Here is a 13048-nt window from a genome sequence, read left to right as displayed (position 1 = left end):
TGTGGCTACACCGTAACAAGAAGCCACTACGTGGCAGGATTGCCAGTAGTAATGCATAATAACTAGGTTTTGCTATATTAATTAGGTAACACTATAGTGATTAGGAAAAGTTAAGGTTTCAGACATTGGCGGCTCTGCCGCAACTAATACGGTTAAAGGCAGTTTCGTTTAGAACAGAAGTGTTCATTTACCTTGGTAAAGGCTTTGGTTATTGGAAGTAGCGGATTGCGATCCGCTGCACTCGTACTGATTCTTGTAAAAAACGTTAGGTCGGTGACCTTAGCTTAGTTTCCTTTAAGCAAAGAGCTACGTCAGCCCCGCTGCAAATACATTATGAAATCAACTTGTAACTTAGATAACGCTGTCTCGATAAACGCACGACTATATGCACCATAGCTGCTTGATGAAAAGACGATCAAGAAGAAGCTAGACAGTGGGGTCATTAACACAGAAAAAGCTTCTTGATAACTATGAGCCATCTCACAGGTTCATCAATATCTTGTAAGCTGAAACTTTATTCGTTAATTCAAACTCAGCAGGCGATGTGGCAAATGCCTGTGAACAGCAAAGTGCCGCATTCATACTCTTCAGGCAATCTGTATTAAGCAGAGACGGTTTGACTAGTTGTTATACGTTGAAAAACGCGTTTAAGAAATATATTTCGAGCTTCAAGACTTATGATTTAGGAAGTTGTTCTCCGTTCCCGCAAAATTGTTTCTATCACCAGAAAATACCATTATTCGACCTGGAGTTTTCTTTGCAATCTATAAATTAGAGCCTCTCCATTCTACTAAATTTACGAGCCTTAATTTTCACTATAATCCTTATTGTTGTGTTCATCGTCGTGCTGATTACTCTGTGCTTTCGTCATTGCCTTTGCTGCACAAAGTTTGCGCTCCACTTTAACGCGCCGTCTATCAGTTCGTGATAGCAATTTACACGCGGCTGTCAGATGCTTCACAGCTTCGCTCCAGACCTCATTCGGCATTAAAACGCTATCCGCATAAATAAAGTGCGTTTCCCAGTTCTTCGGCCGCAGCTGAAATGAGCGCTGGAATGCTGCAACTGCCTGCTGAAGATCTCCCAATGCTGCATATATCCGGCCGTACGTGCACATCAGAATGCTCCAACTAGTTTTTTCGTGTTCAGGGACTATAGACAAAGCATTTTCAACAATGGTTTTGGCTCGATCTGGGTTCAGCGGCAGCTCTAACAAGGCACGCATATTCCAAATTGAGGCATCTGAAGAATCGACCATCAGTGCCTTTTCTAATGCTGAGCGAGCAGCCGGAATTCGACGATTCCGCTGCTCGATTTTAGCCAGCTCAATGAGCAGCGGTACATCATTGGGTACATGCTGGCTTGCCATGGTGACTGCTGACCGTGCTGCCTCATAATTTTCGAGTTTGGCTTCGACGCGTGCCAATGCGCGCCAGGACTCAACAGCTGTCGGCTGCACCTTCGTGGCCTCTTCGTAAAGCTCTCGTGCGTTGCCGAGCTTACCATGTTGTTCTTCGAAACTTCCGAATGCTTGAAGTATCGGACCAGTATGCTGCAGACTTTCTAAAGCTTTTTCAAAGAGTTTACGAGCATAATGCATTTGACCGCGCTTTTGGTACAAGATAGCCAGCGACATCATACTCGGGACGTGGTCAGGATGCTGCTCCAGAGCCGTTTGGTACAGCCTCACTGCGACATCTTCGTTGCCTAACTCTTCCTCCATTTTGGCATACGAGTTATATGCTGCTGGCTCTACGTATAGTCCGCCGTCAATGAGTCGGCGGTACGCACGTCGTGCTTCATACACATCACCGAGCTTGTAATGCGCCAAGGCACCGAGAAGTATAAGCCACTTATGAGTCGGAAATCGTTCAAATGCAGATGTAATCACCGCCAACGCATTTTTGTAAAATCCAGCATCGTATTCTGCTTTCGCCCATGCATGCCAAACTTGGCCTGTCGCACGAGGATTTGATACAGCACTTTGAAAGATTTTTCGCGCCAGCCCGATATGCTGACACTGAGCCTCAAACACAGCGAAAGCCTGCATGATGAGAACGTCCCTGGGATGATGCCTGAGAAGGTCTTCAAATTTTTCACGAGCTTTATCTGGGTGTCCAGCTTGAGCTTCCCATAAAGCCATCCCAAGTCCTGCCATTGGATTCTGCGGGTCTGTAGCCAATATAACTTTAAAAATCCGTTTCGCTTCCTGCGAATTGTTTACTTCCAATTCCATTGAGCCCCAAGATGTCCATAGTTCGGTGTGATAGGAAATTTTCGAGGCTTTCGAAAAGATCATACGCGCCAGTTCGTGATTGCCCGCCTTCCACTCCTACAATTATTCAGTTTTGTTTGTTACGATTTCGTATACCGTTAAATTACCACAGAACTGTCCGTACCATAACACCCCATTTGTTCCACATGCCCATATCCTTTGGATAATGTCGTTGTAGCACATTCCGGAAAAGATTACGAGCTGTTGGCACATCTTCACGCACTAATTCATTTAATGTGGGCTCTGGTCCTTGCCATTGACTTTTAATGCCCTTCAAATACTTTACATCAGGCTCCCATGGGGTCTTGCCTGACAGCTCACTAAACTTTTTCTCTACTTGGCGCGCGAAGTCTTGGCCTTCGTAAAGCGTGTCCATGAATCGAAAGCTGGAAAAATTACGCTGCAGTCTCTGATCTACTAAAGCAGCGCTAGCATGCCGATTAAGCGTCTCATGTTGTCGATATGTCCATCGTGCTGCACTATGGAGATATACTACGCTTTTCATTGTCGATTCAAGTTATGCTATTGTGTACTACACACGAATTTCCGGCGACGCGCTTGAGCCAGTCAATGTACAGAAGCTCCGATTCAAACATAATCATGCTCATTCAGTAAAAGCTTCTTTCCAAGGACTCCAACGTTTGTAAGAATCATGTCGGCTGAGGAAGTTGTGGCTGCGGTTGAGGTACCCAAGGAGTTGGGTGAGATGGAAGCTCTCAAGGAAGTTCTCAAGAAGGCGCTCATCCACGATGGCCTCAAGCGCGGTTTGCACGAGGCAGCCAAAGCTCTGGACTCTCGTCGTGCCCGCCTTTGCTGCCTGGCTCAGGACTGCGACGAACCTAGCTACAGCAAGCTTGTTCGCGCCTTGTGCGAAGAGCATGGCGTGAACCTCATTCTTGTACCATCGGGAAAGCAACTTGGCGAGTGGTGTGGTCTTTGCAAGATTGACGCTCTCGGGGAAGCCCGTAAGGTTGTATCCACGTCGTGTGCTGTCATCACGGATTTTGGTGAGGAGACTCACGCTCTTAACGTACTTCTGGACTACCTTAAACGCCAGGGTGAGAACTAATTGGTAGTTATCTGGTTTTAGCTACGTAGTGGTTGCAGATACAAAGCATTTAAGACTGGTTCCATAATGCGAAATTCTATGAAAGACGGATCCATTGCGCGCCAGTCGATGTTCTTAAACAACTTTCGTTTAAACTTGCTACACACTTTCGTTCCATTTAAAGGTTCTTTACTTAAATTATGACTCAACTTTGCAAAATAGCCTTTTTCGAAGATCGTCTTCAGTCCGAGCCCGATACCGGAGTTGACTCACTTTTTGCGCCATATATTCGAGTCGACACAACAGATCGACTGTGATGCACAACTAGCAGCACTTCCATAGATCAAGATGACATGGCTGTCATTCGGCTTGTGTTTTGGGTACATTCATTCCCAGCAGCAGCCAGAACTGCGGCAGGACTCGCAGAATACTCTGATCTTGCGAAATGTTGCTTACGGAGCCCAAGCTACACGTATGATAAGCTTATGGTGAAAGGCATTTTGGTGCTCAAGCAGTGCGTTAATCCATCATCGTTCATGCGGTGACTTGTCTAGAAACCGACGTTGCTTAGCTCGATTCAAAGGAGGCATTTGGATCTCGGAATTGTGACCATGTACGTCGCGCATCGTAGAAGCTCGTCTATATTTATACTTTCCTTGCGCAACAGGCTCGTCCATTAGCTCATCTGGCTGCATTTGACGCATGTTCATCAAAAACGGATGTTGCATTGCTTCAGATGGAGTAATACGCGTATCCGGACTGTGTCAAAAGCAAACGCAGATAAATTAAGAAATTTGTCAAAATGACCTGTGTCATTCCAATACGTACTTAAAATCCAGCATTCGCATCACAAGGTCATGAAAAGCCGGATACTGCTCCGGGCTATGATTCACAGTGCCATACTTGTCTGCACTGGCAAGAATTTCAGCGAGCGTTTTGGTATTTTCGGGAATCTGCTCAAGCACAACAGCTCGAGTTAAGTATATAAAGCAGATATTATATCAAAGAATTTACTAACCACATCAACTCCTTTAGGAGGAACGACCTTGTGCACCTTCAGACAATAATCGACCCACTTGTTGCTGCCTTCGTTTGTCACAATTTCATCAAAATACTCTCGTCGATAAGTTGAGTTGGCGCGAGCAATTAGTTCTCGTGGTGGCATGCCCAAGACGTTAATGATTCGGTGCAGCTGATCTGCCGAGTCGTAGCCACAGAATAAAGGTTTGCCAGTGTGCATTTCCACAAGAATACAACCAAGACTCCACATATCAATAGCAGCAGTATACCGCATTCCCAGCAAAACCTCTGGAGCGCGGTAGAAGCGGCTTTGGGTGTAACGATGGATCTATGCAAGATTAAACAAAATGTACAGCTTGTCAGCTTGCACACAACTTAACAATCCAACGAACTTGAAATGTACCTGATTGCGCGAAAGACATGAGCTGCCAAAGTCGATGAGCTTTAATGAGCTGTGGCCGTGCGAGACAAGTAAAATATTTTCTGGTTTCAAGTCGCAGTGAATTACATTAACATTCGGATGCCGCATATACTCAAGCGCTTTTAAAATTTGCCGAGTGAACTTTCTCAGTAATTTGAGACTGATGCCGTGAAAATTCGTGCCACGCAGAACATCAAAAAGATTCGGGCCAAGTCGCTCAAACACCAGACATTGATGACCCTTGTGCATGAAAGCATCGGTTAATCTAACTATAGATCCAAAATTGAGAGATTAGCAAAGCCATAATGCATCGCAAAGCAACAGCCGCATTTAAAAATAGATTCCGAAACCAATTACATCGGAAAAAGGTAAAGCCTACCAATGTGATTGATTGCGTCGTGTTGTTGAGGTGAATGGAGCATTTGCAGGATACTAATCTCGGTCTGGGCTTGCTCTGTATACTGCTGCTTCTTCTGCACCACCTTAATAGCCACAAGTCGTTTAGTAGCTAGATCTTCGGCCTCAACAACTTGTCCAAACGAGCCCTTTGGTACAGAAAGCATGTGATCAGTCACCTAGGTCCTAAATCAGTATCATAGCAAGTTTTGAAACGTACTGCGCCAAGTTTCCGTCCGCGCACAAGATAGCGACCATTGTTAAACGTTTCTTCTCCAGTGTCGGAGAAAACATAATTCGCTAGAACTTTCTTCTTTTTCTTTGCCGGCACGCCTGTCGGCTTGGGGTTGTGTTTCCGATAGTAGTTCTATAACATTCGGCGGTCAGTAAGTCACATTTTGTTTCTATGGGTATTAGACTCTTGCTCGAACCACGTTAATAACGTTCAATGTGCGTAATAGTCCCCGAGTGAGCTGATGGCGAGGTGTATCCTTAAGCAGCCGCCTGGCGACGCCAGCGCCATCCGTGCTCTCCATCGCTCTGGTTGCTGTTCTGTGTCGTTTTGAGCGCCCTGAGAAAACAAAGGAGAGGCGCACTTCGCGGTTTTATTGCGAGGTTTTAACTTTTGCGAGGTTTTTCGGTGGTAGATCTATCATAGGGCATACTATGTCCTTGACTAGTCTTGTAGTTTGGTGCAAAAAGAGCTCGCGTGGAGTGAATCGTTCGTTACCTTCGCGTACATTTCATTTAGGCAGATCGACAAAATACCAATTTAAGCTTGTCTAAAAAAATCGGCGCACATTTGTTCGACGAGCGATTTCCCGCGCACACTACTATACGAACGTCCAGATTATGTCACAGACTTACGCTCCTTCTCTTGCTCTCTTGCATACCTTTGTACTTCTGAGTAATCAGGACATTTGGAAACAGTTCAAGTATTCCCCTATCGACTAAACACTTATTACTTATGACAAAACCTACTCTTTACGAATTAGAGACTCTGACTAATTTAGCCAGCGCCACTTATGGTTCACGCGTTCTCTTCGCTACTGATGAGTGGTTTGCGTCTGCCAGTCGTCTGTTGCTACCAGAACCTCCCATATTTGTTGCCAACAAATTCACGAGCTTTGGTAAGTGGATGGACGGGTGGGAATCTCGGCGCAAGCGCATTCCAGGCCACGACTGGTGTTTGCTAGCGTTGGGTCTCCGTGGCCTCGTTGACATTGTGGACATAGACACGGCTTTCTTCACCGGCAATTATGCGCCACGTGTGTCCATTCAGGCTGCTAATATCTCCCAACGTAGCAACACGTTAAGAACTCTCGCGGCTAAAGCCACTGACAAACGAGCTATGGGTGTATGTGCCACAGCTCAAGAATTTGAACTAGTAGAGAAGCTCGAGTCTGATAAATGGGTGGAGATTGTGCCGCTTACAAGACTTGGAGCTGGATATGCTGAAACACGCCACAATTTGCGCAGAGTGCACGCTTCCAAGCGAGGTCCGTGGACACATCTTCGGGTCAATGTTTTTCCGGACGGAGGCATCGCGCGGCTGCGTGTGTATGGAGAGGTGGAGATGGACTGGAATAGCATTTTGAGCTCTAACTTGATTGACCTTGTCAGTATAGCTCACGGTGGTAGAGTGATTAGCTATAGTGACGCCCATTACGGCCATCCACGCAATTTGATTGCCCCAGGACGTAGCAAATCTATGGCGGATGGATGGGAAACAGCGCGCAAGGCCTCACGCCCTGCCATTTTGACAGCTAACGTCATAACTGGGCTGCTTGAAGTAGCCGGAAAAGATTGGGTCGTCTTTAAATTGGGACACTCGGGAGTGATCCACCATGTCGAAGTAGACACAAACTTTTTTAAAGGCAACTGTCCAGAAAGCTGTATCGTTTACGGTTCTGAAATACGTCACTGTGATGAAAATCAGTTATTAAATGATACTGATGTCAAGTGGGAAGTTGTGCTGCCCCGTGTGAAGTTACTTGCTCATAAGCAGCATTTTTTTTCGATTGCAGACGGTACAGTAAACCTCATTCCTACTGGTGTCAATTATGTCAAGCTGGAAATGTTCCCTGATGGCGGAATCAGTCGTCTTCGATTGCTTGGTTATAAAAGAGAGATCTCGCGCTTGTAATTCGGAAAATACGATAGTATCTTCGTAGATTCATGGTATGTATTCTGACAGTCTGTGCGGACTTTTGTGAACTCGAATCGGTTATAATGCGTCCTTATGGCGCTTTTATAAGCTTCGCACGACATCTCAAAACTTTTCGCAATCTTTCGCTAATTATCAACTATTTGTCCTCAATTCCACCGGGATTTTCTTGAGCAGATCACTGGATATTTAAACAATCACACATGACAGTTTCATGATGAATTTGTTGCCGATACGCCGCGGATCACATCGATGGTGTCATGGCATGCAGCTCCATGGTGATCATCCCCGCAAACTTAAATTAAAAAATTGTATTAATCGATTCTTGTGCGTTGACTGTCCAGTTCATGGTGTAGTTATCGATTCTTTTGGACGGGATTTCTGAGCGCAGCGATCTTTTCATAATGGTGAGTTTTTATACAAAATTATGCGTACATAAAAAGGTAATTTTGTTGGTGTTTTTTGCGTAGACGAAATCTTCGCGGGCTGGTGCGATTCGTCGGCCCCGGGCGGCGTCAACATAAATCAAGCTCAATACTAGTCACAATGTAGCAAGTTGCTATCTCGAACCCCCTGGTGCAGAGATGCCATATCGTTTTTTTTAAAGCTTGAAGGCTCGAGAGTTTACAGCCTTATCGCTATAATTCCTACATATAGATTTTGAAGTAACAGATCGATTAAGCAGAGTTTATTGCCTAAGAGGCTCTCGGCTCCATATCTAGTGGAAACTTGCTTACCCGACCTCTGTGCGTTTTTTTACACGGACTCTGGAGTAATATATCCTCTGTACAAAACACACGGTAACCTTGATGCACTTATAGTCAATCCCACGACCTAGGCGTGAAAGCATTGCTTACTGCAGCGGGGCTGCCGTAGCTCTTTGCTTAGATGAAGCTTAGCTAAGGTTACCGACCTTCCGTTCTTTACAAGAACCAGTACGATTGTAGCGGATCGCAATCCGCTACTTTCATGTACTAAAAACCTTAACCAAGGCAAACAAACATTTATGTTTAAAATTCAAACTGTTTTTGTTCGCTTTCGTTGCGGCAAAGCCGTAAGAGGCACACCACTGTGTGATTACACTAACTTGTGTAATACACACGTATGTACGGACGCACAAGATCGTGCGACCCGCCGTGTCATACAAGGGTACGTGTAACTCCGTAACATTTACTGTGCGAAGAGGGAACATAATATCTGTCCCAAGGACAATAGACCATCCTAGCAAGCGTTGCCTTTCTTTGATTCCAATGAAATCGAGAAAGTGGCGGCCAAAGGGTTGCAAGCGCTAATCGCCTGGGAGATCACAAGCTTTGAGACTGCGCTGGTGGATCAAGTTTAGGCGGACAAACCCGGCGACGAGTGAAAGAACATGTTGGGTCCCACCGTGAGGCCACTATTGTTGAGCCGGCCTTCAAAGGCAAATCTTTCTCTGAATTTGAATTGTTTAAATGGTCATGAATTCGGCCTTGTCGGCCTTACTCCAAATGAAACCACAGCGCGTCGCACTTTCGATCTCGAGGCTAGAAATATAAGCGAAAATGGGCACTCATGTGTAATAACTCTGTAGAAGAGGCGTTCTCAGCTTAGGACAATATAAAGCAACATATTTCGCGAAGGTCCGCACCGCCTAACCAAGCGTATCGGGCTCGTTTGAAGCTCTCGTCCGCCCGTCAAGGAAGGCGATCACGGGCGAGCTCAGTCCAGGATTTAAAAAAATGGTTTTCGCAAATGCGTCTAACCCTGCTCCGCTGGTTGTAACGGTTCGAGGATCTCCAAACGGGTGCGACTAGCTCCGAGACCTTGTACGTCGAACATACCTCTTTCGAGATAGCGGTTTGCGTCGCATTCTATATGACCTACAGCCTTCATGCCGCAAGGGCAAATGTATTGCTAGAGAATGTAAGCTCTACAAGTGCGCTAAAGAGGATGAAATCCAATGAAGCTACTGAAAAAGGAAGATATCTATAAGCTGCTGAGCAGCTCCGCGGTACTCGTAGATGTTTCCTCGATGATAATACAAAGCTTTGCGCCATTTAGGCCCCCTTCGTTCTCAGCAAACACGATCGAGGATTCGTCTTCCATGTATGGTCATCTGAGGTCCTCTGACGAAGCCCTGGCGGAGAAGCGTCATATCCCACCAGGCGCAAAGCTTTTGCCTGGGGAAACATTTTGTTTATTGCAACTTGATGTTGTCATGCAATGCGACCTAGCATTAGAAGAAGCGATTATTGGATCTCACAGCCTAAGAATATCGGTCGTTGATATCAGCGTCTCGGGCTGTGTGAAGCCGATAAAAGCCCTGATAAATTCTGGCGTGTCGTATAGACGAGATATGCAGCGGGGCTGCCGTAGCTTTTTCGCTTAGAGGAAGCTTGGAAAAGGTCAGTGACCTTCGTTTTATGCCGACAACTAGAACGAGTGTCCGCTTAACTACAACCTTAACCCGAGGCTAAAAAACTTTTCCGTTTAATATAGATTTTTTTCCGGTTTCATTTGTGGAAAAGCCGCCTATATCTGGATCTTATGGTTTTTATATCTATATAGCAAAACCTAGTTATAAATAAATCTACTGACTGTTCCAGCAACGTACTGACTTGTTGTTTAAGTGTAGCCACACAATTGTGTGGTCACGCCATTTTGTGTGACCCAACCCCTTCAAACCAGGGCATGTGAAACCCCGTTACACTCTCCCTCATCAAGTGAACACCTTTAGCCCACATTCAACTGTTGCCTCGAGCGAGGGAACAAGGCTCGCACGTCTAAGACTTCACAACATCTCATTAGGACCTTTATCACGAATTCTCTGCTCTATGATCCCTGTGTCGAGGGTACGGACGACACCCAGCCTCCCTGGTTCCGAGAACGCCCGCGGGTAGAACCGTTCTTCGTCTCCTGCACGCGGTGCAACTCCAGACAGCACTTTAAAGGGAGCGCAGCCCAAAACTCACGGTAACCGAGTTTCGCGCAGCGCATTGTCAGCAACAGGGTTACACGACCAATGACATAGACGTTGTCTACCTTCGACCGCGCACCGCGCCTGCTCTGGGCGATGGATTTTCTCGTCGAGGATTTGGCGAAAGTCGACTTCGAAATGGATACTTCTTTCCCAGGATGAAAAGAAGAAGAAGGCGAGGTGCCCAGTGGCGCGACGTGAGCCTGCTCGAATCCTGGAAACGCCGTGTCCGTTCCCCGAACTCGCGACTTCCGGATGACCTCGACGAGGCACAGAAGCAGCAGCTGGATTTTGTCCGCAGGGCTGCTCTCATGCGCGTGCATCCACGGTCGGTCCTTGACCCTCGTGTGGAATACGGCTTCCGCTCGGAGGATCCCGCTAGTGAAGCGAAAGACGCGATCACGCGATTGATAGGCGTCTATAAGTCTGGTCCCGGCCACTACACAAGCCGAGCTTGATCAGCCGAACGCTTTGCGAGCTCGCTTTTTGGTACCACAAGAGATCCCAACGGATCGGTACCGCGCTTGACTTCAAGTTCGAAAAAGAGGCGCTCTTGTATCCGCAAGTCGGATTATTCCTGTCGTGATTGCCCCTAGCAAAACCGCTGCAGATGATGAGAAGCTCTTCTAGAGATGGGTGCAGTGGCAACGTAAACCTTTCTCGCTGTCTACCTGGCAGTGAAGCCACAAGGAAGTGGATATTAAGATCCGCTACTCTAGTTCTGGATCTAAGTATAAAGTGAAAGTCACCGACCTTAAACAAGCTTCCTCTAAGCGAAAGAGCTATGGCAGCCCCGCTGCACTTGATAGCTCTTGTAGTCAACCTACGCCTGAGTCGTTACGACTGACCCTCTGTGAGGATGAAGCAGATCTCCTATTTGCCCAGAGCACGCAGGACGGGCTAAAAAAGCTGATGTATATGTTGGCCTTGAGGACATGCAAAACCTCGCTTCGCAAGAACCTGGAGCGATTAGCGCGCGTCTAGAGGTGTTTTCAAGCTATTGAAATGCGCTCTGCTAGAGCATTTACAGCAGAAGATGTCGGTGACGGATGACTCCCCCTACCCAAGCAGCTCATGGTGAGTGTTAAGACCTTTGAGGACAAGGATGAAGAGAATTTACAGGGTCCTGGGTGAGAGAGGTCGAGATGGCCATGGCGTCCGCCATTCTCCAGACCGAGCAACAGCGTGTCTCGAAGCTCGGGGTCGGGCGCGGGAATGGGCACTGACGTGCGACACCTCGATCGAAGCGTCATATTCCTCCTGGACGAAGCTGAAGCTGCAACTTTCACGAGTGTTCTTGCCGCCTTACCAGGCATATCGCGTGTAATTGCGTTTCCTTGCCGCCCGACAGGATAAAAAGGACTTAGTGCAAGTGTTACGTACTCTCATTGCCGGTATGGCAGCCGATCCTCTTACCAAGGTTACAGTGAATGTGATATTGAAAGCCGAATTCAACATAAGTTGACACGAAATGGTTGGAAATCATACTCAATCAGCTCGTCGGGCGGGCCCGAGTCGATGGATCTCAGCTATGCTGAGGACGAGGAAGCAGAACTCCGAGCTCCCGAGCAGCGTTTGAACACCTGATGGTGTTTTGTCTGTAAAGGCACATGTCCCCTTCGGATTGGTTGTCTCCTGCGCAAGGCGCATCAAGGTCCATCGGAACTACGTCACGCTACTCACCAGTCATCTGGTCTGTCGCGGGGTAACGACAACACTCAGTAGGCGCGGGGCAGCATACTAGGAGAGCTGTGTTACTTTTAGCCTTAAGGACGTATAGTTCATTGGGGCCCAGATTTGAAGAGCTTCGTGCATTTGAAAATTGAATCTGCATGCAAGCTGGGCTTGCTGGTTGTGGAAGCGAGCTTTGATAAGTCATGGAAGATTCTGATGGACTCTAAGGCGTCGGGCAATTATTTTCGACGCTCCACGGTCGAAGGAAGTCAGCTGTATGTCGCGGTTGGGTGACATCGTCACTGTTCTTTTAGCGACGGGGACAAGTGTCACGGTGCCGAAGGTCCCTGTGGTCCTCGGTGTCCAGCTCCTTGACTTTGATAGCGTGAAACGCTGCTTAGTATTAGCCTTGGATTCAACGTATGACCTCATCCTTGGTATAGCATAGTTGGAACACCATGAGCCATCAATCGATTGAAGGTCGAAAACCTTGGGCGCTACGCGCACATTTCCTGGTGGAGCTTTGGTGAGTCATGAACCCACCTCTGCTAGGAGGCAAAAACGCTATTGGCGCGGGCATTGGACCGATTTGGTCAACGTGCTGGAGATCGGAGTATCCAAGTTGGTGAACACCAAAGGTGCATTGTAGAGGAGTTCCGAGCATGGCTCGCGAGCTGAACGTGGAGCGGCGCGTTACCCACTGAGCGCTGCTCAAATATCGGCGCAGTCGCTGCATGCCATGCGTGACATGGCCGGGGCATCAAGGGCGGGGCCCCAGTGATGCGCGTGTAGTGGCAAGTAATCCACTGAGCACTGCTCATGTTTCGAAGCTGTCGCTGCATGCCACGAGTGGCAAGGTCGGACGAGATCCGAGATATTGAGGGCGAGGCCCCAGTGATGTGTGTGGAGTGGCACGTAATCCACTGAGCACCACCCACGTTTCGAAGCAAATGCTGCATGCCACGAGTCGCATGGTCGGATGAGGTTCGAGGCATCTTGAGTGTGACGCCATTGACGCCTTTTCCGTGCGAAGCACGAGGCGGGAATAGTGCGTGTGAGCAAGCCCCCCCATTCGACACCCAGGTTTTGTG

The 13048-nt window shown here is 47.4% G+C and overlaps 4 protein-coding genes across 4 annotated transcripts; 2 read left to right on the top strand and 2 right to left on the bottom strand.

Moving 5' to 3' along the window:
• Window positions 1-805: 805 nt before the first annotated feature.
• PHALS_10448 (tpr repeat-containing protein) lies at window positions 806-2780 on the bottom strand (the record flags this gene model as incomplete). Its single annotated transcript, XM_024725872.1, has 2 exons — window positions 806-2332; window positions 2400-2780. The coding sequence occupies 2 exons, from the start codon at window positions 2778-2780 to the stop codon at window positions 806-808; spliced, it is 1908 nt and encodes a 635-aa protein (XP_024576605.1).
• A 147-nt stretch (window positions 2781-2927) lies between these two features.
• PHALS_10447 (ribosomal protein s12) lies at window positions 2928-3344 on the top strand (the record flags this gene model as incomplete). The annotated part of the gene is made up of 1 exon (XM_024725871.1): window positions 2928-3344. The coding sequence occupies one exon, from the start codon at window positions 2928-2930 to the stop codon at window positions 3342-3344; it is 417 nt and encodes a 138-aa protein (XP_024576604.1).
• Window positions 3345-3850: 506 nt separating this feature from the next.
• PHALS_10446 (cmgc dyrk dyrk1 protein kinase) lies at window positions 3851-5696 on the bottom strand (the record flags this gene model as incomplete). Its single annotated transcript, XM_024725869.1, has 7 exons — window positions 3851-4082; window positions 4152-4276; window positions 4342-4671; window positions 4747-5033; window positions 5144-5309; window positions 5381-5527; window positions 5592-5696. 7 exons carry the CDS (start codon window positions 5694-5696, stop codon window positions 3851-3853), a joined length of 1392 nt encoding a protein of 463 aa, XP_024576603.1.
• A 431-nt stretch (window positions 5697-6127) lies between these two features.
• On the top strand, window positions 6128-7306 carry PHALS_10445 (allantoicase; the record flags this gene model as incomplete). Its single annotated transcript, XM_024725868.1, has 1 exon — window positions 6128-7306. The coding sequence occupies one exon, from the start codon at window positions 6128-6130 to the stop codon at window positions 7304-7306; it is 1179 nt and encodes a 392-aa protein (XP_024576602.1).
• Window positions 7307-13048: the final 5742 nt, after the last annotated feature.

This window comes from Plasmopara halstedii (assembly GCF_900000015.1).
Source record: "Plasmopara halstedii genome assembly, contig: Scaffold_470, whole genome shotgun sequence".
NCBI classification, from domain to species: Eukaryota; Oomycota; class Peronosporomycetes; order Peronosporales; family Peronosporaceae; genus Plasmopara; species Plasmopara halstedii.
The sequence above is the reverse complement of the archived record's forward strand: the minus strand, read 5'-3'. Positions and strand labels throughout refer to the sequence as shown.